Source organism: Polyodon spathula, chromosome 4 (assembly GCF_017654505.1).
Source record: "Polyodon spathula isolate WHYD16114869_AA chromosome 4, ASM1765450v1, whole genome shotgun sequence".
Taxonomy (NCBI): Eukaryota; Metazoa; Chordata; class Actinopteri; order Acipenseriformes; family Polyodontidae; genus Polyodon; species Polyodon spathula.
The window spans coordinates 4182921-4207780 of record NC_054537.1 but is presented as its reverse complement, the minus strand read 5'-3'; the positions used below and the strand labels follow the sequence as shown (position 1 = coordinate 4207780).

The 24860-nt window shown below is 36.6% G+C and overlaps 1 protein-coding gene across 1 annotated transcript in view; it reads left to right on the top strand.

The window, feature by feature from the left end:
* Positions 1-18511: 18511 nt before the first annotated feature.
* The window catches only part of LOC121314073 (vasoactive intestinal polypeptide receptor 2-like), a 68483-nt gene continuing 62134 nt past the window's right edge, over positions 18512-24860 (top strand). Inside the window, exon 1 of the mRNA XM_041246895.1 lies at positions 18512-18868. Within this exon, the coding sequence (XP_041102829.1) occupies positions 18818-18868 (51 nt within the window). The 5' untranslated portion in view covers positions 18512-18817. The remainder of the gene's footprint in view (positions 18869-24860) is intronic.

Genomic DNA, 24860 nt, shown 5'->3' with positions numbered 1-24860 from the left:
CTATTTATAATCAGGACATTGCCTAAGGAATGAACAGAGCAATTACTAAACAGTCTGTTCGATGGAGTCTGAACTACCAATCCAATCTGTCATTAAATAGAGTCTGAACTACCAATACAATCTGTCATTAAATAGAGTCTGAACTACCAGTACAATCTGTCATTAAATAGAGTCTGAACTACCAATCCAATCTGTCATTAAATAGAGTCTGAACTACCAGTACAATCAGTCATTAAATAGGGTCTGAACTACCAATACAATCTGTCATTGAATAGGGTCTGAACTACCAATACAATCTCTCATTGAATAGGGTCTGAACTACCAATACAATCTCTCATTAGAGTGTGCATTGCCAATACAATCTCTCATTAAATAGAGTCTGAACTACAAATAGAATCTCTCATTAAATAGAGTCTGAACTACAAATACAATCTCATTAAATAGAGTCTGAACTACCAATACAATCTCTCATTGAATAGAGTCTAAACTACCAATACAATCTCTCATTAAATAGAGTCTGAACTACAAATACAATCTCTCATTAAATAGAGTCTGAACTACCAATACAATCTGTCATTGAATAGGGTCTGAACTACCAATACAATCTCTCATTGAATAGGGTCTGAACTACCAATACAATCTCTCATTAAATAGAGTCTGAACTACAAATACAATCTCTCATTGAATAGAGTCTGAACTACAAATACAATCTCATTAAATAGAGTCTGAACTACCAATACAATCTCTCATTAAATAGAGTCTGAACTACAAATAGAATCTCTCATTAAATAGAGTCTGAACTACAAATACAATCTCATTAAATAGAGTCTGAACTACCAATACAATCTCTCATTGAATAGAGTCTGAACTACCAATACAATCTCTCATTAAATAGAGTCTGAACTACAAATACAATCTCTCATTGAATAGAGTCTGAACTACCAATACAATCTCTCATTGAATAGAGTCTGAACTACCAATACAATCTCTCATTAAATAGAGTCTGCATTGCCAATACAATCTCTCATTAAATAGAGTCTGAACTACAAATAGAATCTCTCATTAAATAGAGTCTGAACTACAAATACAATCTCTCATTAAATAGAGTCTGAACTACCAATACAATCTCTCATTGAATAGAGTCTGAACTACCAATACAATCTCTCATTGAATAGAGTCTGAACTACCAATACAATCTCTCATTGAATAGAGTCTGAACTACCAATACAATCTCTCATTAAATAGAGTCTGAACTACAAATACAATCTCTCATTGAATAGAGTCTGAACTACCAATACAATCTCTCATTGAATAGAGTCTGAACTACAAATACAATCTCTCATTAAATAGAGTCTGAACTACCAATCCAATCTCTCATTAAATAGAGTCTGAACTACCAATCCAATCTCTCATTAAATAGAGTCTGAACTACCAATACAATCTCTCATTAAATAGAGTCTGAACTACCAATACAATCTGTCATTGAATAGAGTCTGAACTACCAATACAATCTCTCATTGAATAGAGTCTGAACTACAAATACAATCTCTCATTAAATAGAGTCTGAACTACCAATACAATCTCTCATTAAATAGAGTCTGAACTACAAATACAATCTCTCATTGAATAGAGTCTGAACTACAAATACAATCTCTCATTGAATAGAGTCTGAACTACAAATACAATCTCTCATTAAATAGAGTCTGAACTACAAATACAATCTCTCATTGAATAGAGTCTGAACTACAAATACAATCTCTCATTAAATAGAGTCTGAACTACCAATACAATCTCTCATTGAATAGAGTCTGAACTACAAATACAATCTCTCATTAAATAGAGTCTGAACTACAAATACAATCTCTCACTAAATAGAGTCTGAACTACCAATACAATCTCTCATTGAATAGAGTCTGAACTACAAATACAATCTCTCATTAAATAGAGTCTGAACTACAAATACAATCTCTCATTGAATAGAGTCTGAACTACCAATACAATCTCTCATTAAATAGAGTCTGAACTACCAATACAATCTCTCATTGAATAGAGTCTGAACTACAAATACAATCTCTCATTGAATAGAGTCTGAACTACAAATACAATCTCTCATTGAATAGAGTCTGAACTACAAATACAATCTCTCATTAAATAGAGTCTGAACTACAAATACAATCTCTCATTAAATAGAGTCTGAACTACCAATACAATCTCTCATTGAATAGAGTCTGAACTACAAATACAATCTCATTAAATAGAGTCTGAACTACAAATACAATCTCTCATTAAATAGAGTCTGAACTACAAATACAATCTCTCACTAAATAGAGTCTGAACTACCAATGCAATCTCTCATTGAATAGAGTCTGAACTACAAATACAATCTCTCATTAAATAGAGTCTGAACTACAAATACAATCTCTCATTGAATAGAGTCTGAACTACCAATACAATCTCTCATTAAATAGAGTCTGAACTACCAATACAATCTCTCATTGAATAGAGTCTGAACTACAAATACAATCTCTCATTAAATAGAGTCTGAACTACAAATACAATCTCTCATTGAATAGGGTCTGAACTACCAATCCAATCTCTCATTGAATAGAGTCTGAACTACAAATACAATCTGTCATTAAATAGAGTCTGAACTACCAATACAATCTCATTAAATAGAGTCTGAACTACCAATCCAATCTCTCATTAAATAGAGTCTGAACTACAAATACAATCTCTCATTAAATAGAGTCTGAACTACAAATACAATCTCTCACTAAATAGAGTCTGAACTACCAATGCAATCTCTCATTGAATGCCTCTGAAATGTTTCCTAACTGACCATGTTTCTACCTTCAGCCAAAGCCTTTCTCTCCTGAATCTATACAGTATATGAATGAAGCAATATTACTGAACGGTCCTCTCTCTCTTTGTTGTTGAAAGATGCTGTGTGTGTCTGTGCTCCAGTCGAGCTGACAAGCTGTGATTGGCTCTTGGCAATTGCAGGTGTACAGGATTGGTTGCTTTCATAGATGCAAAGTATTGATTAGCTGGTTTTGGTGGATGACAAAATGAATTTGAACCAATTGTGTCTTTGTTTAGTATTTGCTGTCCAATTGATGTGAAGTATGCTTAAAAATACAGCAAGTCAAAAAGAAAAAGCCAGCTACTATTGATTTTAAATTGGATTCACAGTTGGTGCTGAGCCATTCCAGCGGGCATCTACAGTCTATTAGAGCCCACTGGTATTGAACCGTTTCCTATTTAAGCGATAGAGCCTGTAGATGCGGTCTCTACCGTGTGGTAGATGACCGCGACTGGAGTTGTGTGTCCCGAGCCATAGACGATAGTATGGTAGGGCATGCATCGGGAGGGTTCTATCGCTATTAGAAAACGATTTATTTCTATATTTTCTCTTTTAAAAAAACTTTAAAACCTATATTTACCTTGAACTTCTGATATTTCGCCAGGTAACATTCCGCTGAGGAAAGTAGTCCCTAACTTAATTAGAATAGAAAAACGACACACACGTTGAGAAAACGTTATTACTATTATAAAAAAATTATTATTATTGGTAACATATTTATTTATTGGGGTTTTACTCTTTCTTATTACAATTTATTTGGAAATGTGCAATTGTTGAATAGTCCATGTAGTATTGAGTCAGACTTGAAACTTCTTGTTGGAGGCGGGGCGTCGTTCAAGCAGGCAGGGAGTGGATTGACTGGTGCTGAAAGAACTGAAACAGGGTTGGCAGTTTGACTGGCTGGTTTTGAGGGAGGGTGTTGTTTGGGTCCAGCCGATGAGAGAATTGTAGACCAGTCATGTCTTCCCTGTTGATTTTCTGTCCAGTAGCTGTGAATTGAGCCTTCATTACGATGTCCTGTCACAGACATGATTTCCCTTGTCTCTAGACCAGCTTCAGAAAGTATGTTTAAGTAGCTTTTTATGTTATCAGATTAGTTGTAGATTAGAATGTTAAGGGGAAAAGCCGGTATTTATGCATGGGTTGGTTTAAAATTTAATTCACAGTTCAGCACTTCAACATTCCAGCGGGCATCTATGCAAAATAGAAGCCTGCTAGATCTGGAAGCTGATTGGATGTTCACACTCAGTCGTTTTGTAATACCTAATAAACTTTTTTTTTTAAATTAAAATAAATCTATGAAAACATAAAAGGTAGTATTATACAAAAAAAGAAAAAGTAATTTGTTACGCATGCCCAATTCAAAAGAGAATTGAAAACAAATGGTTAATATGCTAGGAAAAACATGTAGCAGTAGATATAGTAATGTTTAAAACTAATTGGCAATCCTTTGTGATAGGAAGCAGTAATTGTTTGTGGGTACATTTCTAAATTTCTAAAACCACATTACCAAGACAAAAAGTAAAGGATTACTGCATCCATGCACTAAGATCTCTAAATTGAGAGCTAATATGGGACAATGTGCCATTGTACGTATACTGAATCAAGCATCTCATCTTTGGAACTCATTGACTTCAAACGAAAAATGACTTCTTCACAATGCCTTTTTAAATACACATATAAATATTTATTTAAAGTCAGACCAGGAATGCAAACCCTGTAAATATTGACTATCACCGGGATCATGAGAATTGGAATAGTTTGATTGTTTTAATGCTTTTATTTTGTGTTTCTGTTTGTATGATTGTTTTAAGTGTTTTTGTCCTGTTTGAATGATTTGTCTCTTTTTTGCCTGTGATTTTGCTACTTCTCTTGCCAGGACCCCTTTGAAAATTAGATGCATATCTCAAGGGTTGTATGCTGGCTAAATACAATTTAAATAAACATTTTAAATCATTTGCATTGTTGTTTGATTAAAAAAAGAACAATTAAGAGCATACATCATAAATGTTTGTAGGAATTGCACTGTGTTTAATAAAATACCAGTACCTTACCACTGTTTCATAAAATACCAGTAGCTTACCACTGTGTTTCATAAAATACCAGTAGCTTACCACTATATTTCATAAAATACCAGTACCTTACCACTGTGTTTCATAAAATACCAGTACCTTACCACTGTGTTTAATAAAATACCAGTACCTTACCCCTGTGTTTAATAAAATACCAGTACCTTACCCCTGTGTTTAATAAAATACCTGTACCTTACCCCTGTGTTTAATAAAATACCAGTACCTTACCACTGTGTTTAATAAAATACCAGTACCTTACCCCTGTGTTTCATAAAATACCAGTACCTTACCCCTGTGTTTAATAAAATAACAGTACCTTACCCCTGTGTTTAATAAAATACCAGTACCTTACCACTGTGTTTAATAAAATACCAGTATCTTACCCCTGTGTTTAATTGCTTTTGGTACCTAACCACGTCGGATACAATTTCACTCACCTGACTTAAGTGTTTTATTTAGTCAAACTGTTTTATAAGAAGCCTTTCCTTTTATATTTAAATATCTCTAATAACTATTGAATTCTCTAAACAGCCCTGTATCAATAAAACAAATATTTTCTGTGCTTCTGCTTCTGTGTATAGAGTTGCAGTGTTTTTGTGCTTCTGCTTCTGTGTATAGAGTTGCAGTGTTTTTGTGCTTCTGCTTCTGTGTATAGAGTTGCAGTGTTTTTGTGCTTCTGCTTCTGTGTATAGAGTTGCAGTGTTTTTGTGCTTCTGCTTCTGTGTATAGAGTTGCAGTGTTTTTGTGCTTCTGCTTCTGTGTACAGAGTTGCAGTGTTTTGTTTTTTCCAAATCCAGTAACAATCTGAGCAAAAGTAAAAGCCATTTCTGTCTTGTTGCACCGAAAGCAAGGTGCTCACGAGGCAAACAAGACCAGTCCTGCTCAAACTCACAACTGAACTTGTTCTTTTCTCGATATGTTCTGTGATTCACTTGTCTTCATTTAATTAATGAACTTCTTAGGAATGGGTAACAGTGAATTAACCTCAGAGGCAACTTGTAATCTGTATTCATGAGCTACAGAAGTGTTCTGGTTTCCAATACTGCAGACTTTCCCTGGAAATTGCCCTTTCATACAGTCACAGGTTAAACAATATAAAATTGAACATGCCTATGTGGACCAGTTTTAAACGATGAGTTAATGACTTGTTTAACTCTCAATTGCAAGTGTAGTTTTGTTAGTGTTATTTTAAATGCTGCTGTCCTCAAGGACCACCTTGGAAAGAGAGGTAGAACTCCATGGGGGCTCATCCTATTCATTTCATTGAATAAAATACTGCTGTAATATTATCTTGACGATGGATGCATCTGATAAAGCATTATGGACTGGTCCCTTTGCAGTTTCCACACAGGGTAACTCTGGTGCTGAATATACATGTGCAGCCAGTGCTCCAGATCAACTCTATAAAGGTGGTTTTACGCATTGAAAGAATGTGAATTATGCATGATATTTAAATTGAATGCCTGACAAATCCGCACAGCAATATTGCTGCACAGCTTGAGTTCATCTGTTCTCAAACTTCATGTTGGGTAAATAAAAAATTCTGCTTCATTCGGCTCCTATCGATCTGACTTGGCCATTGAAAGGTTTTCTCGGCTTTTTCCGGAGAAAAAACGACTGCTTTATGTCTTTTTGATGATGTCGGACGTTGTCTGGAAAGGGAAAATTGTAATGTCGGACCTGGTCCAACATAGGACCACAAAGGGTTAATCTCTGTTCCAGATCAATCTACCAGAAAATACAGTGTTCATTTATCTATCTTTTTTTGTACTTGATGAAAGAAAATCTCCATTCTAGTCTATGCCCTCTGAATGCTGTGTGTCAATGTAGACCAAGTCTGTTTCCTCGCTGCCCTGTGCATTCCAGATCAGCCACCCCCTCCACCATCCTCTTTTACGCAGAGTCTCCGTGACATTCTGAGAGAGTGTACAAGAATGGAAATTTTCTTTCAACAAGCAGAAAAAAATGTACATTACAAAAATAAATGTTTCCATGTTTACCGGCAGATGGATTTGGAACAAAGATTAAACACGTTTGGAAGGATGACAGTCAATGTCCTTTACTAGAGGTCCCATATTGACCAAACAGGTTGAAAGAAATCTCCAATCCATTTTCTAATTGTATGTAACTAATTTTAAGAAGACCAATGTTCTTTCTGCTGACCTTTTTAACATAATAAAAGTGTGCCAGGCTGATGCTGACCTCAATTTGATCTATCTACTTTGCACAGCAACTTTGACATCATTGCAGTAATTGTAATTATCTTGACATCTACAGTACACATAGCTTATAAAGAAGATAAGTTTAGCTTAATTACCGTAGATATTAAAACGCTAATAATTCCATTTGTTACGAGCGGTGAGCCGAGGATACAGATAATAATTGGGCACACTAAATTGGGGAGAAAACCGGGGTAAAAAATTGGTGATGACTAAATTAAAAAAAATAAAAAATACCATTACTCTGTACAGATGTCATCCCCTACATTGTAATGAAAAAAAAAACATTTTGGGTCACATATTCAGAAGAAATGGGAGCCTAATTGGGCCAGTTGCCTGTCAAAATGCCTGAATTAAGCACACATTTTTCCAGTTGCTATATTCAACCAAGGCCAATTTACAACTTTTTTTTTCCTATTCTATGTATCAAAGTGAATAATTTGGTGGGAGTTCCCAGATTTAAGTGCCCCACCTGCCGTATTCAAACTAAAAACATATGTCCTTTCCTTTCTTTCCAGAGGTGCACGGGTTGAACCACGTTTAACTGCTGGGGGGAGTGCCACAGATGTTTTGCAAGTTTTATATTGATGCCTATTTCTTTTAATACATTATGAATATCAACATATGTCAACATGAATGATACAATGCAGTTGCCACCAAAGGTGCAAGCACTTTGTAAAGAAGAACACTGCCTGATTTAGCAAATGTATTTATACACAAAAGCATTTAATGTATCAGCACTTCATTATTTTTATTATTAATAACACTACCTCAAAATTCCTAGAAATAGGAGCTTGTAAGCTAATTAAACATTGATATGTACTTATGTACAATCTCTTAACAAAGCAAAAACACAGGTGTCAAATCTTTCAAAATATACAGTATATCTCTTAACGTTATTCGTATATATCAGTGTAAGACATTTCAAATATAAACCTGTGTAAACATTTTAAAATATAAATTTCTATTGAACTACATCCCCAGTCAATCTACAGCAGTTGTCCTTGCTTCACTAGCAATGGCATTTATTCCATGCAGTTGTTTAGTAGTTAGGCTTGCAGCTCAATGAAGTTTTGTGTTCGGCAGCCAAGATATGAAAGGGAATGGGACTTCATTCACAGATCAATCCCTCATGATTGATTCTAGCAGACTAAATTGTTTGGCAATGCATGAAGTTCTACAAACCGATCAATCTACAACTTCTGCAGTGGGATGGTAACTAGCATTTAGATCTAGAAAGCACAGTACAGGTTACAGCTAGTTAGGCTATATTTAGAAATCTCACTGGTCACAGTTGTGTTTTATTGTTGTGTCTTAATGTTTAATCAGGTAACAAGCAACAGCAATGTGGTGTAATACTATAAGAACAAGTAAATAAGGCCTTGGAATAATATCTCTTTGCTAGACAGTGGGAATGGACTTTTGGACATGACGCTGTGCTGGCGGACAAGTAATCCCAGCCAATGAGTGTCAATAAGGCTACACAGCAAGCTACCATCTATTCATTTTTCAAAGGCTAATATACTCCCTGGGCATCCACATATTACCAGAGATTAGGCATTCATCCCTTCAGGTCTTTTCAAAAACATTTTGAGAAGGAAATTATAGAATTAAGGAAAAGGCATCTTCATTGCTATACTGTAAGAGGCTCTATGATGGTGAAAGGGGTATTTTAGGATAGTGGTACACCAACTCCTTGACAACAAGAACAGCAGGGCTCTGATCAATGTAGTGAGGTTTCTGATCAGACATTCACTGAGTACCATCTCTTTTAGGAATCTTCTCTGTATTTACTTCAACACCAGGCGCAGAACATAAAAGACATGTGATTTATTTTTCATGTTTAACTAAAGATTTGCTTTTTTGTTCTTTGATCACAGAAAACAAGCTATAAAAAACAAATGAAAATAGATAAGACTGAGGGGAAAAACAGCTCAGACAGTAATTAGAAAGAACACAAAAGCTAATTAGTGCAACGTATGGATCTAATAAAATAATTTCGCAGACAGCCGAGGGCTCTTCCTTGAGTACAGTGAAATCAATCATCACTGGAAGTTTGTTCAACAGTCAAGTTGAGATGAAGATAAAATGCCTCCTGCTGAAAAAACAACACATTGAGTAATGACATTCTCAAGCTTACTCCAGAAGCCAGGCTAATAGAAAAACAAACAACAAAAAAGAAGTCTTTCTACTGGAAACAACCACATTCATCTGAGGTAGGAGGACTCGTCTCCAGCCCCTGTCAGATATAAATATGAGGTCTGGAAAATCACCAGGTCTCTAATGGAATGCACATTTCAGTGAGGCCAACACAACTGAACAGAGCTCATCCTCTCTTTCCATTAGATTATATTACTCTACAGTAAGTTTATTCTAAAATAAACCCAGTCTGCTTTATTTAAGTTATAATTTGTCTTCTCTGAGTATATAAGTGAACAGGTTTAATGTGCTGAGTTATTAAAATGTTTTTAAGGCTCCAGCCACAGGTTTATAAATAGGGTGATCACGGGTGTTAGTTGGTTAGGATAGGATTGATTTTGGTGTTAGAGGTGGAGTTCTGTGTTCTGTGTTCCGTGTTCCGTGTTCCGTGTTCCGTTATTCTGTATTTCTGTCCATGTCCATGCTTGTTTACATTTGGTGAGTTTTTGTTAAACCTGTTTATTTTGGCCAGCGTGCCTTTTGTTTTGTTCCTGTGCTTTGTTTATTGTTTTATTATTTCATTAAATGTACACATTCACGCTTTACATGTAACTTCTGTGTCTGAGTCTCCCTTCCTGATCTAAACACCATTGCCAGTGATGCTGTCCTGTCACAATGCTAAATTAAATTAACGTAGGTTCTGGAGGGTGTCCTACAGCTTATGCAAAACTGATCTGGGAAAACATGTTTTTGCTTACGCTGCATCGTGTGCTTGTAAATAGCTTATCATCTCATTTACTATTTCATCGCTGTGCTTAAAAGTCTCTAATTTTACAAACTGTGTGGTGGAAAAACAGACAAACAGTTTTCAGAACATTGTATTTGTTTGCTGTTGGTAATATGAAGCAAGCATCTCAGGAAAAATAAATTAAAATAAAAACAAAATATTTCTCTACTTTCATGTTGATTGTTTCTGTTTTCCCCGCTGCCATCGGGATGGACTTGTGAAGGGGCTTGCATTTCAGTGGACTAAATTAATAGCCAATTAATAAATACATTGATGGTTATAAATCAGATATCTGCTGCATATCTGGAAACTCTAAACCTGTTGTGATATTTGAATGTGTTTTTTTTTTCTTGTTCATACTGTATGTTCTTGTTGAGGATTAGTTTGAAATAAATTTGCCTCCAGAGGGAGACATTTCCCATCTGGTCTCACCCAGGATTGTAAATATAACAATGCAATACAGTAATAGATGCCTCACTGTCAGCAACTAGACAGTGAAGCAAGCAAAACGGGCAACAAAATGCTTGGGTATAGCCAAACGTGTAGAGTACAAATCCAAGGAGGTTATGATGAGGTTGTATAATGCACTGGTGAGACCGCACACTGTGTCCGCATTTTGGTCACCACAGTACCAAAAGGACTGTGGCTCTGGAGAGTCCAGTGAAGAGCAACCAGACTAATCCCAGTGTTAAAGGAATGAGCTGTGAAGCAGAGTGAAAGAACTGAATCTGAAGAACTGAATCTGGTATAGAACAAAGCAGAAGAGATTACCTAGTCACGTCCTTGAGGCAGAATCACCTGGATCCTTCAAGACCCAGTATGGCAAAGTTTTGAGATCAATCAGCTGCTGGGAAACAGACCAGCTTAGATGAGCCCAATGGCCTCCTCTCATGCGTACATTTTCTTATGTAGCTTAGGTCAATTTGTTGTTCATTAACAAAAAGCGAGTAAAAAATAAGAGTATTTACAAATGAGCCCCAGTTGTCTGCAACAGCAGAGCTAAAACAACACAATCAAACTCGATGGTCATACAACAATATGTAGAGTTAGAGATTTAAAACATTCCAGTATTTAAAAAGGCAGGTATTGGTCTTTTAAATGCTTGTGATAATATTTTATAGCTGTATTAGGAAAGGAATTCCAAGAATGTTAAAATGAACAAGATACCCTATCCTTGAAATCATAGTTTTGGAATGAATAAGGACCTTGAGAGAAACATCATGTATACAAATCATTTTGTGTAACTAATGAGCTACTTCAGAAAGATAGCTGGTAAATACTTCAAAGAATCAAGACAACTGATGCCAAATCAATTCCTTTTACTGAAACATAATGATGGACATTTATTTCAGTTAAATAGAGTACCAGGTGAATGCACCCCGGAGTGGAAGAACAATGATGTCAGGAAGGTCTTTATGTAGCTAAACACTCTCCTGAGATACTACTGCAGCTGCACCTCCTGGACACCTCATTGTGATTGGGATCAGCTGGGCTCAAACTAAACACGTAGGGTTTGTAAAAAAAATACCTGAAACATCCTTATGGAAATACCGCTATTCTATGTCATGTATGTACAGGACTAATAGGTATATCCACACCACTGGCAGACAGCCTCTATGTACAAGTAAGCAGAAGTAGAAGGAAAGGACAAGCCAATCTTACAAAGTCCACCCAAGAGCTACAAACATCAAACAGGACTCCAGACTACAAATGCAGTACAACAAATCACTCTTGAATGTTTACCAACCGGAGTGAACACAGAAGTGGCAGCAGACCTGAAACCAGTCATGTAAGAAAAGGCAGCCCAAAGGTTTTGCAAGAAAATGTATTGGCAAGATCAAAGCCAGAACCTACTATCAGCATTGAATGACTCTAAACCTGGTGCAAGCAAGAGGGATTCATATACATCCAACACAGGGAACCGTTCCACAAAATACAGAACGTGTGCACATGGGACAGGATCCAACTGAGCGAGAGGGATTCATATACATCTAACACAGGGAACCATTCCACAAAATACAGAACTTGTACACATGGGACAGGATCCAACTGAGCAAAAGGGATTCATATACATCCAACACAGGGAACCGTTCCACAAAATACAGAACGTGTACACATGGGACAGGATCCAACTGATCAAGAAGGAATCCTATACATCCAACACAGGGAACCCTTCCACAAAATACAGAACTTGTACACATGGGACAGGATCCAACTGAACAAGAGGGATTCAAAGGGCTTGGGGGGGGGGGGGGGGGGGGGGTTGTATTTTCAGAAGTGTGTAAGTAGATTTACCTTCAGTATATCAGGATGAACCTTTTTTTTTTACATGAATATTATTAGTTTTATATATTGGTATTTTCTATTGTTGACAAAATCTGATTATGTAACTTTACTAACAAGACAGTGACACAATTATTTTCAAAACTTGGCAAGGGTCGAGTAAATTTACACACTGACGTGTGTGTCTGTCTTCGTCTCTCCCAAGTCAGCATAGGGGCGGCAGCTGTGAGCAGGGTTGAAATAAAAATAATTGAAAAAAAAAAAAAAAGTTTGCATATAAAACATGAAGATATTTTATTATAACACAGGCATTCTTCAGAAACATCATGATGGAAATGCAGGACCAATTTATTGGATCCGTCAAGAAAAGCATCAAATACACAAAACGATAACACCACAGCAAAACAAATATAGTATAAGGAAATGTCTGCACAGCAAAAAAAAAAAAAAAAAAAAAACAAGTATATATATATATATATATATATATATATATATATATATATATATATATATATATATATATATATAATGCAAACAGATATAGAATTGCACATTCTGCCTCAAGCATTAAAAATAACCTCAAACAGTTCTTCTAATACCACAACAGACAAAGAACAGTAAAGGAAGAAGAGCCTAAAGCTGAGGGAACTCAAATCCACCTTTTCAGGAACAGTGGCTTGAAACCTGCTTCCAGGAGACCGGAAGACCTAGTTTGAGACAACTTTGCTGTATTACTTTTGAGTTTTCACCAGTGAGGACGCAACAGCATGCCCCCTGACATCCTCAAATGGTCTTATAAAGTAGAAGTATTAAGAGGACTGGGGAGTAACAAATCCCCTGGTCCAGATGACATATACCCAAGAGTGCTCAAAGAAACAAAGGAGGCCGTCTCTAATGACAGATCAATCAGGATGTGGTACTAGAGGGGCATCTATATAGTAACAGCATCATAGGAGACAAACAACATGTATTCAGAAAAGGACAATCCTGTCTGACAAACATCTTTGAAGACATTACTGCAAAGGAGGTGCTGCACAAAAGTTGAAATCAGTGGAAATAGGTGGAAGTGCAGTATATACAAGTGTACACGTAGCTGGTTAAAACACAGGATGCAGAGAGCACTTGTAAGAGGAGAAACCCCTAGCTAGAGCCATGTACTCAGTGGAATGTTGGATACAAATACCAAATGGGGGGCTATAGAACTAGAACAAATGCAAGAGGAATACCTTAGTGTTGTACTAGACTCGTCGCTATCAATAACCAGACACCAATGCAGGGAGGCATTCAAAAAGGGAAACAGAATGCTTGGGTATGTACTGTAGTCACAAATAAAACTGTATTTGCACCACTAGCACTAATGCATGCACTAACAGATTTGTTTTATGTGTTTTGTGTGAGTGTATAATAATAACAGGATTATTATTTGCAGGGCAACTCAGGGATTATAAATTAAGTAATACACACTGCTGTATTACTTACCTCCATTATTAACTTTGCACCAGGATTACATTGTCTGTCTGTTCTTTAATAACCTGCACCTGCACACTATCAACCACTTTGCCACACACACTTACATTATTGCACACCTGGAGAATTGCTTATCAAATTGTGATTAAACATTGAATTGCTCATTCTTATTCTATACTATTCTATATTTACTGCTGATGTTTGTCATGATCGCCACGCGGACATCTCTAGTTTTATCAAGGGAGGCACTGTTGGCTGCTGACATACTAGTTTGTTCCATGATGGAGCAATGTGAGCGCATCATAATCAGCAAAATCAATGGGTGCCAGTCTAACTTCTTTAATCACAAACTGAGATTGATCTGCTTCCCTGCTCTTAACCTAATCCATAGCAATAGCAGAGAACAGTGTTCTATTATAGCTTGCTATGTACTTACAAGAACAAAAGCCTCAGGCAGGCCAGAAAAGATGGAACCTAAAATGGCACTTTTGTCCCTGGAAGTCAGAGTCGTTTTCTCTGAATATCAATAGGAGGAGTTCTGTGTAGAATATTTCTCTCTGCAATTTCAGAGATAGATATTACACTTATTTAAATTGAAGTTCAGATGGCGATAGACAATTTTTGCAAATTATTATAACAATGAAATGAGGCCACTTCTGATCAGTTCAATTAGTTGTGAAGAAGCTGAATTTGAGATAGTTTCAGGAAATTAACCTGCAAGCAAAAGACTAAATAGGCCAGCAATCACTGCTGCGATTGCTTTCGCCTTTGTTACGTTGAGACCAATGTCTATCTAGACCATTTGGACCTTTCTGTTGTGATATTGAGGACCTTGGTGGTTCTCAGCTTTTTCAAATAGAATGAAGGGGGAGATTAGTAATAAAGTTCTTTCGAATCTGTTCTAGAAGATGCATTAACACTGGAGAGGAAACTATTCAAATTCGAAATTGCTGTAAATAGGAGACCTTCATTGGAGTAGTACAGCTTTTACAATAATAATAATAATAATAATAATAATAATAAATAATAATAATAATAATAATAATAATAATAATAATAATAATGGCAGAGAAATTAGATTTCCTGCCAGAAAAAAAGCCTTATCTTCTTGTGATGAAGACTGTCCTTATACTAACAGCTCATTATTATTGAAGTGACACATCACAATAAATACAGTGGCTTGCGAAAGTATTGACCCCCCTTAGCATTTTTCCTATTTTGTTGCCTTACAACCTGGAGTTAAAATTGATTTTTTGGGGGTTTGTATCATTTGATTTACCCAACATGCCTACCAGTCTGAAGATGCAAAATATTTTTTATTGTGAAACAAACAAGAAATAAGACAAAAAAACAGAAAACTTGAGCGTGCGTAAGTATTCACCCCCCCCAAAGTCAATACTTTGTAGAGCCACCTTTTGCAGGAATTACAGCTGTAAGTCTCTTGGGGTATGTATCTATAAGCTTGGCACATCTGGCCACATTTGGATTTTTGCCCATTCTTCAAGGAAAAACTGCTCCAGCTCCTTCAAGTTGGATGGGTTTCGCTGGTGTACAGCAATCTTTAAGTCATACCACAGATTCTCAATTGGATTGAGGTCTGGGCTTTGACTAGGCCATTCCAATACATTTAAATGTTTCCCCTTAAACCACTCGAGTGTTGCTTTAGCAATGCTTAGCGTCATTGTCCTGCTGGAAGGTGAACCTCTGTCCCAGTCTCAAATCTCTGGAAGACTGAAACAGGTTTCCCTCAAGAATTTCCCTGTATTTAGCGCCATCCATCATTCCTTCAATTCTGACCAGTTTCCCAGTCCCTGCCACTGAAAAATATCCCCACAGCATGATGCTGCCACCACCATGCTTCACTGTGGGGATGGTGTTCTCGGGGTGATGAGAGGTGTTGGGTTTGCGCCAGACATAGCGTTTTCCTTGATGGCCAAAAAGCTCAATTTTAGTCTCATCTGACCAGAGTACCTTCTTCCATATGTTTGGGGAGTCTCCCACATGCCTTTTGGCGAACACCAAACGTGTTTGCTTATTTTTTTCTTTAAGCAATGGCTTTTTTCTGGCCACTCTTCCGTAAAGCCCAGCTCTGTGGAGTGTACGGCTTAAAGTGGTCCTATGGACAAATACTCCAATCTCCGCTGTGGAGCTTTGCAGCTCCTTCAGGGTTATCTTTGGTCTCTTTGTTGCCTCTCTGATTAATGCCCTCCTTGCCTGGTCTGTGAGTTTTGGTGGGTGGCCCTCTCTTGCCAGGTTTGTTGTGGTGCCATATTCTTTCCATTTTTTAATAATGGCTTTAATGGTGCTCCGTGGGATGTTCAAAGTTTCGGATATTTTTTTATAACCCAACCCTGATCTGTACTTCTCCACAACTTTGTCCCTGACCTGTTTGGAGAGCTCCTTGGTCTTCATGGTGCCGCTTGCTTGGTGGTGCCCATTGCTTAGTGGTGTTGCAGACTCTGGGGCCTTTCAGAACAGGTGCATATATACTGAGATCATGTGACACTTAGATTGCACACAGGTGGACTTCATTTAACTAATTATGTGACTTCTGAAGGTAATTGCTTGCACCAGATCTTATTTAGAGGCTTAATAGCAAAGGGGGTGAATACATATGCACACACCACTTTTCTGTTATTTATTTTTTAGAATTTTTTGAAACAAGTTATTTTTTTCATTTCACTTCACCAATTTGGACTATTTTGTGTATGTCCATTACATGAAATCCAAATAAAAATCCATTTTAATTCCAGGTTGTAAGGCAACAAAATAGGAAAAATACCAAGGGGGGTCAATACTTTCGCAAGCCACTGTATAAATGAGCCAAAAAGGGATGTGTTGTTTATCTAAAAAGTGAGTATAGTAACTCTATAAATATACTTTTGTTACAAAACAATGAGAATTATTGATAATCTGAAAATGTTGCCTGATATATTTAGTTTCACTGTCACTGTGCAAGGCTTCCAGAGAAGAAAGTGATGTCAGCATACTGGAGAAGCTCTCATTTGGAAAGCCCAGGAATGCACAGTCATAGCAGATCTTACAACCAGCCCCATTCACAAAACAGTGAGTTCTGTAAATAATGTTGTTAAGTCTGTTTTATCGAATAAAGTAAATTTGCATATTCATTGAAGTGATCCAGCCTGCTGTTCAGGATCTATTCTGCACACCAGGTAAGGGGCAGATCTGGAAGCTTCTCTCAACTGTGAGCGACTCTCAGCTGCGATTACTGGGTGGAACTATGCAGGCAGAGGATACAGGCATGCCAGACACTGCCAGTTCACAGTCACACACAGTAATACAAACAAGGAACACAATAATACCTTTAACCCATTATGACACTGTTAGGGATATCCGCTGGTGGAATTCGAAAGGACATTTCTTCATTTGGCTATAAACATGATATTTATTTTTACATTTTACAAGTAGAGTGCATATTGTGTATATAAATAAAATGGAAATAGCAGATTCAAGATCGTTTGCATTTAAAACGTCTTTAACATTAAAGTTGAAGGCATAGTACCCATTTTTTTCTTCACATAGCCATATCTAGTATCTGGTTTATAAAGCATATATGATTTATTTATTTATTTATTTATTTATTTATTTAAGTAGGGCAACTTCTTGAACTCCATACAAAACACACATACTGTTTTAACATTTCAAAAACCTATATGATTTAAAAATCGTGACCTGATGAAAACCGTATTTTCCCACATTCTCTTCAACTTCTACTGCACGCTGTATCAGGATATGCATCTGGAAAGAGAGAATAACTCATTCTCTATTCTCTCTATATTCATTCTAATGAGGGATGTTCCCTCCGAAATGTGATAATTTTGTATCGTCTTACTAAAAAGTATTTGTCTAAAAATTAGATATCATAATGGCCTATGTTTTGTCCAAATAAATGCGCGTAGGTGTGTGTACCGCACACGCATGCTGTGTTTGAGCAACAGAAATAATGGATACAGTTGGCAGCAGTCTTAATTAAAAACTGTGTAGTTTAGCTTTTGATTTTCACGCTGATCACGTTTTCACATCGTCTCGTGACCTTCAGATTTAAATAGCCATCATGAACTCAATCAGTAGCCTATTGGTTAACAACGTGTAGCCTGAATGAGAACTACAGACATTTCGAAACACAACGCGCTTTTCCCTTGTAAACGCACAGGTCAACAACACCCGTTTAATGTTTTCAAAAGATACAACTATTTTGGTATGCCGGTAGAGTAATTGGTTTTGACGTTCTGCATTTGTCTAAGGGTTACAGTCACTTCGTTGAATTGTGCCCTAGGCTACTGTACTTGCCTAGTAAAGGATCTTAACAATATTTACACAACTGCTCTGTACCTATGGACAAATTTATAACAGTTTACACACGATTAAATTACGCACATGTCCTCAATAAACACATGGTAATGTTGCTAGTTGGCAGTCCATAAGGGAAACGTTTTCAAATGAATAATACAATGCAAATACAATAGACATGTTTCATATTAAAAATGCAGACCCCTGGCTTGGAGATAGCCTAGTAGAGCAACACGAATCCCCTTCCATTTATAACCAGCCACCACACAGTTAAACAGACGGGCTTGAGGACGAGTTCTGGAAGTTGGGGCTCGCTGTTTATAAAAGCCGCGTCTCAGTGGCTTAGCCTGTTCAGTCTCATGGAACACATTTGACCGCAGACAGCCCACATCAGACTGCACAAGTGACAGGAGCAAAAGAGGAGTTTGTCTAGCAGTTGAGCGCCTTACAACTTCTGACCGGGCGTCGGTAGTTTGATTGCAATTTGAGCTGTTACGCGTTTTCGTTTTGTCTTATGTGTAAATCCTTTCCACTTTACATAAATACTTTTTTTTTTTTTTAATCGTGCCCAAGTGAAGCAACTTGGCTTAAATTTGATATTATTTGAGACAACAATTGGAGCGGATGGTTTTTGAACGGAGTACTCGCATTCTAGAGGGCTGACACAGATGTCAGGATGAGGAATATACTGATTATCGTTGTTTTAAAATTCGGGTGCCTGGCTTTTGTAAGTATAGTGTATAAATTATTAGTTGCATGTATTTATTTTATAACGTTTTGCCCAGTAGGAGAGTTGGGCAGGTGTTTAAACCCATTTTCTGAAGTGTTAACTTTCACTAACGAAGAGTCTCATTAATCTGAGTTCTACACGGCAATTTTGGAATCCTTCGAAAGTACCCGGTTGTTGCTAATCCTGCCTGGGCAATGGCTTTAAAGTAGACTGCTGTAATTTGTCAATCATAAAAACAGATGCAAGTAAATCAGTCATGTAATGTAATAATTCGTTTCATTTTAAATACAAACAGCTGGTGTTAACGAATTTACAGTGTAGGGGAGACCGGGGCTGGGTGGCACACTTTTCACTCATTATTATTTTCCTCAATCTGGTGCCATGCTGCGGGGTTCTGTTCCTCGCTATATTGAAGAATAACTCTTCACATACAAATTGATGATTTCAGCATAACTTTATTCCAAATATGATATTTAGATGGTTGAAAATGCGCCGGTCACCTGTGACAACCTGCCCCATACTGGGGTTGGTTGTCACAGCGGCATGTTCTTGCTTTTACAGCAGACAATAATGCTCTTTTTAGTTTTTTTTTTTTTTTTTTTTTTTTTTTTTTTTTTAAAATACATAAATAAGAAAGATTTCTACTGTGCACAATGGCCGAAAACACTTGTGAACATAAAAAATACCATATATATATATATATATATATATATATTTGAAATGTTGACCCATGCTACAAAATAATACCACAGCCTCCACAGAACCAGAGGACAAACAGTAAATAATTTAAATAAGCGTTATATGGCGACATATCCCACATTTTAGTGTAAAAAAAGTAGAAAGAAAAAATATAAGACTTCATCCTATAGGATTTACATGTGACAACCAACCCCCAAAACTATGAGACAACCTGCCCCAGCCAGACTTTACATGATAATTGAATTCTCTCAGTACTACTGGGAGAACCTACTGGTTTTGTTTTCACACCAAAAGATAGCCAGTATCTGGTTCTATTTAACATGGCCACCAGTTCAAACAAACTCCAATACTACTAAGAGTTATAACATAAATAACAAGACGTACATTTCTTACTTTGGGTATGAAAAAAAAGTGCTAACCTTTATGTCAGATGCAATTGACCTCAAATTACAAGATGGTTGACTTCCAGACAATAGAACCCACATTCAGTGTTAGTATCACCTGCCTGCGCTGTCTAGCTTCATAGCTATGAGCACTGTGACAACCAGCCCGTGTGACATTCAACCCTGGTCTACCCTACTGTAGAGCTAGGTGACCGTACGCTGACCACATATTCTTTATATTGAAGCGCAGCTTTTTCTTGACACTAGTATAAGTAACCCTAAAGTACACCTTTGTAAAACTGTTATTCAAAGGTATTATTATTATTATTATTATTATTAGAGGTATTTCCTGGTGTGAATTCCGATCATGTTGTCCGCTAATTATATTACATTATTTTAGTTCTGCTATATATAGACATAAGCCTGATATACGTTCCTTGCAAAGGAGCCGGCTACCAGGGTAGTGTTATTTTCAGGTACTCAGGTAAACAGTGATGCTTGTGCATGCCTAAACAACTTCTAAACAATGTCCGTTCAGAAAGCAGGCAAGCGCCCATTCAAATCTGGTACCTTATGCTGTTTTCGGTCTTTTTCAATTATTGAAATATAATTTATCATATTTTTCCACCATCAAGAAAATAGTATGCAAATATTTATCTTATGCAATACATTTGGTTCTTGTACATTTTTATTTTTTTTTACTTCTGCAACTTTGCAGTGGACTTCTCGTTTTGTCTTGTTCATCGTGAATTATTTTTTTCTTTTTAGAATTGATTGTTTCCAGTTTGAGTTTGCAAAAAAAAAAAAAAAAAAAAATGGAAATATTTATAGGAAAACAAATCACATCCCAATTGATTGCACCTATACCAAAAAAAAAATGGCATTACACCAGTGCAAGATCAAATGCACACGCACCATCAGAAAGGGTGACAGTGTTTGAGATTTTGATCATTTGTACTGAAAAGACACAGGCAACGTTGGGATGGGCACACTCTTAGAAAAGAAGGATCTGTATAGAATCATATAGTTTCTTTGGGTTTAGCTTTTGGAACCCTTGCATTTAAACAGTAACTGCCATCACTGTTTAATTGAACACCTAAGACTGTACAACACATAGCAAGCTTCTACACTACAGCAGCAACTTTAGGGATGCATTTTGAATGGTCTCAGGTGTTGTATCTGTTACTTCAATTGCTAAGCTTTCATTTATTCATTCATTATGCACTGTGCAGCCTAGAAGTGCTTCCTCCATGCGTTTATTATGAACTTTACTCTGCTTTCAGTTATGCCGTTGGGGGCCCTGTTCTCTGTGCTAACGTAATGCCTGTAGTAATGCCTGTCAGCTTTGTTTGTGTATTGAAGAGATTGAATTCATGTGTACACCATAGCTAATAAAGTGTAGTCAAGGGATTAGCCTGCTTTAAAACCAGATGTATCCCCAGCAGATTTTTATTTTTGTAGTTTGGTTAGCTTAGTTAGATTAAACACAAGCACAAGAAGTAGCGGGACAGCGTTTAAATCATGTCTGTTAACATGAAAGATATTTCTGTCTTTGCATTTTTTTTTGGTATAACTTTCATCTATAAAACCACTAAACAGTAGAATTTGTAATATATAAGCAGAATAAAGTAGAGGAAACAACATTTAAATGAAACACATAGGTCTTTTTATTAAATGAAACACACAGGACTGGAACAGACGACAGACTGACACAACCAGGCCACTGCGACGGCATCTAAAGCCAGTCCTTGCAGTTCTGATTGGAGACACGCAGGCATACAATTAGAAACAAATACATTTTTATCAAATGAAGACATAACAGAGATGAATACACAGGCACACAATGACAACTCTACAGTCCGCAGTCCACAGTCCATCCTGCTGCTGCTGCTGGTACACTGTCTCTTTCTCCATGCCTCCCTACAGCTGTTACAATATATACTGTGTGTGTGTGTGTGTGTGTGTGTGTGTGTGTGTGTGTGTGTGTGTGTGTGTGTGTGTGTATGTGTGTGTATATGGTAGTGTCTGCAGTCATTTAGATTGCTGTCATTATAAAAAGAAGAAAAGAAACACACAAATACAAACTGCAGTGCTGGAAACAGATTCACCTACAACCCAAAGTGCCTTTTCAGAGTCTTCCAGTAAACTGTGTAGTGATATCTTTAGTGTTGGCAGGCATAATCTTAGTAATCAACATCGTTCAGAGAACTGTTACCATTGGAAATAATAATATAAACAATTAAACAAAGCATGGAGCCTTGCAAGATAACAAGACAAAACCCTGTGTATGTTTGCCCAAAGTCTACAGGTTAAGTTTTTGTTTTGTTTATTTATCTATTGAGTGGGGAGAGGTGACATAATATAATTTGATATCCATAGTACTTTCATTACAAATATAGCTGGAGCAGAACTGAGAAGAACAGAAATTAAAATTAAGATCACAAAGTAACCCTGATTTCCCAGTCGTGATTGACATAAGCTGTTTCATTATGCAAAGCACACTTTTGTTTTCCTGAACTGCCGCATACTGTACTGCATATGAAAATTTCTGGCTTGTGAGGCAGCTTTTCCAATATTTTTTCAGTGCATACAGACAGTCAAAAAATGTAATTAAAAGGTAATTGCTGCATGTTGGGATTTATTTCCATTGCAATGGTGTGTTTTTTTTTTGTTTTTTTTTTCCGATAAAGTCGAGCTGTACAACTAACTGCTTAAAAAAAAAAAAAGACAATTATATGCTTGGGTTGTTTCTGACCAGCCCGGAAATTGAAACTGGCGGCACGCTTCTGTAGTGACACTTCAGTGCAGAGTTAGCACTTATTTTTTGTAAAACAAAAATTTAAACCCTGTTTGTAATTTAGAATATTTATAATGGTGCATACATATAAATATAGTTATAAATATGGTTTGTGAAAAGTAACTATTATTTAAAAATAATTAAATACATATCACAGAAAGCAACTATTATTTGAAAATATCTTAAGTGGTTGAAATGCATTGAAATACTTGAAAATCTTCATAAATAAGTACCAGCAGCCTGACTAAGCATTCTAAGCAGGTTAAGCCTTGTCCTTGTTAGTTATCTTTTGGAAACTGCTCCATTGCAATTAGATTTAATTCGATCAATTAATTTAAATATTTGAACATTTTATTTCAGTTGGTAAATATTTGAAAACAATGAGATATCTTTAACCACTGGTTTAATGGCATGTTTTGAAGTTATTGAATTGAACATGTTTAGCATTTTCCTTGTTAGAAATCCTCCTCAACCACCATGTGGTAATTGCAAAACTTGGTACATAATTATACATTTACGGTAATAATTAGGTTTTAGTTTTTGATTATTATTTGGGAATATTTGGGAGATATTATATATATATATATATATATATATATATAATATATAATATATATATATATATATATATATATAACTTTGTTCAATTAATATTTAAAAACAAAATTGATTTATTCGAGCATAGATCTTTAAATATTTCAACTATTTGAAATAGTTGTTGTTTACAAATAAAATATCAATTGCAACTATATTTGTCCCAGATCTGGTATGCAGTTCATATAGCTGCATGGTTTGTTACTAGCGTTGGGACTACAGTACAATTAGTTGTTCCCTTTTAAAAGTAATAATTATAAAAAAAAGTGTCTCCTGAGCTCAGTAAATCTTAATTAGTCTAGTAAGTGCTCTCTACCACAGCGTCTGTCTGTCACAGTGTCTGGATTAGTGCCTCCATTGAGCTGGCAATTCCATATGGAATCCACTGAAACCTTTGGAATATAGAACACTTTCTATTTATTTATTTATTTATTTATTTTTAAAGCCTACCATGTCTGCGGTATTCTACAGACCTGTGTCCGTGCACTGCAGCTGTGACATCATGGTGACAGAGCAGAAATGATTTGAGTGCTCATTTTTATTGTGTAGCTGTGTTTGTTTTTATATGTTTGTGTAAGCAGAACATGAAAAAAAGCAGATTTGGTGTGATTATAGCGTGACTTCACTAAAGCCCCTTTCACACTGGCACTTCTACCTGGGTCTGGACCCTGGTTCTGGCTACCAGGGTCACAATCTTGCGCAGTGTGAAACCACTACCTGGGTTGTACCCGGGTTGACCTGAGTCCCAACGACCCACCCTAGGATGTGGGTCGACACGCTTTGATCCAGGTTGAGCAAGACAAAATGCATGATGGCCATTCATGACAGCCTCGCCTACGTGAAGTTTTCACTTCCGCAAGGAACCTTTCTGTCTATTCTGTTTAGATATACATTTGTTGATTGAGACACACCATGAGCCAGATTGTAGCAGGGATGAAGACACATTTACTGTAATCAACATTTGGGCTGAGAAGCTTGGATAGAAGCGTCAGTACCAAGCTGCTTCCAGGGCATTGATACGCGCATTGTGTACTTGTGTCTGTCACCCAGGTCAACCCAGCTTTATCAAAAGCAGTGTGAAATCAAGTAGCCGACTCGCATGACACCGGGCCCTGACCCGGGTAGGTTCCGCAAAAGGGGATTTAGACTTTCAGTGGGTTGACCCCCATTTTGAGAACATCTGCCAAGGTTAAATGTAAAACCCAGTGCAGAAAACTTCAACTAATTTACAAAACTGCAGGAAGTGTAGCTTAATTTTTTTTTTTAATGATCAATCGGAATCGATTTTCCCCAAGATCATTCAGGCTTTTCAGTTTTTAATCCACTCTGATAGATGATTAGCAATGTGTTTCCCTGAGCAGTCAGTAAATGAGTTAATTAGTCTTCTCTTATCATTATTAAGCACCAGTATACGCTATCACCCTTTGATTATACAAATATAACATGCAACGCTATTGGACATGCTTTTAAAGAGGCGAGACATTTAAAAAATCAAATCCATTTTTCAGTGCCCTCT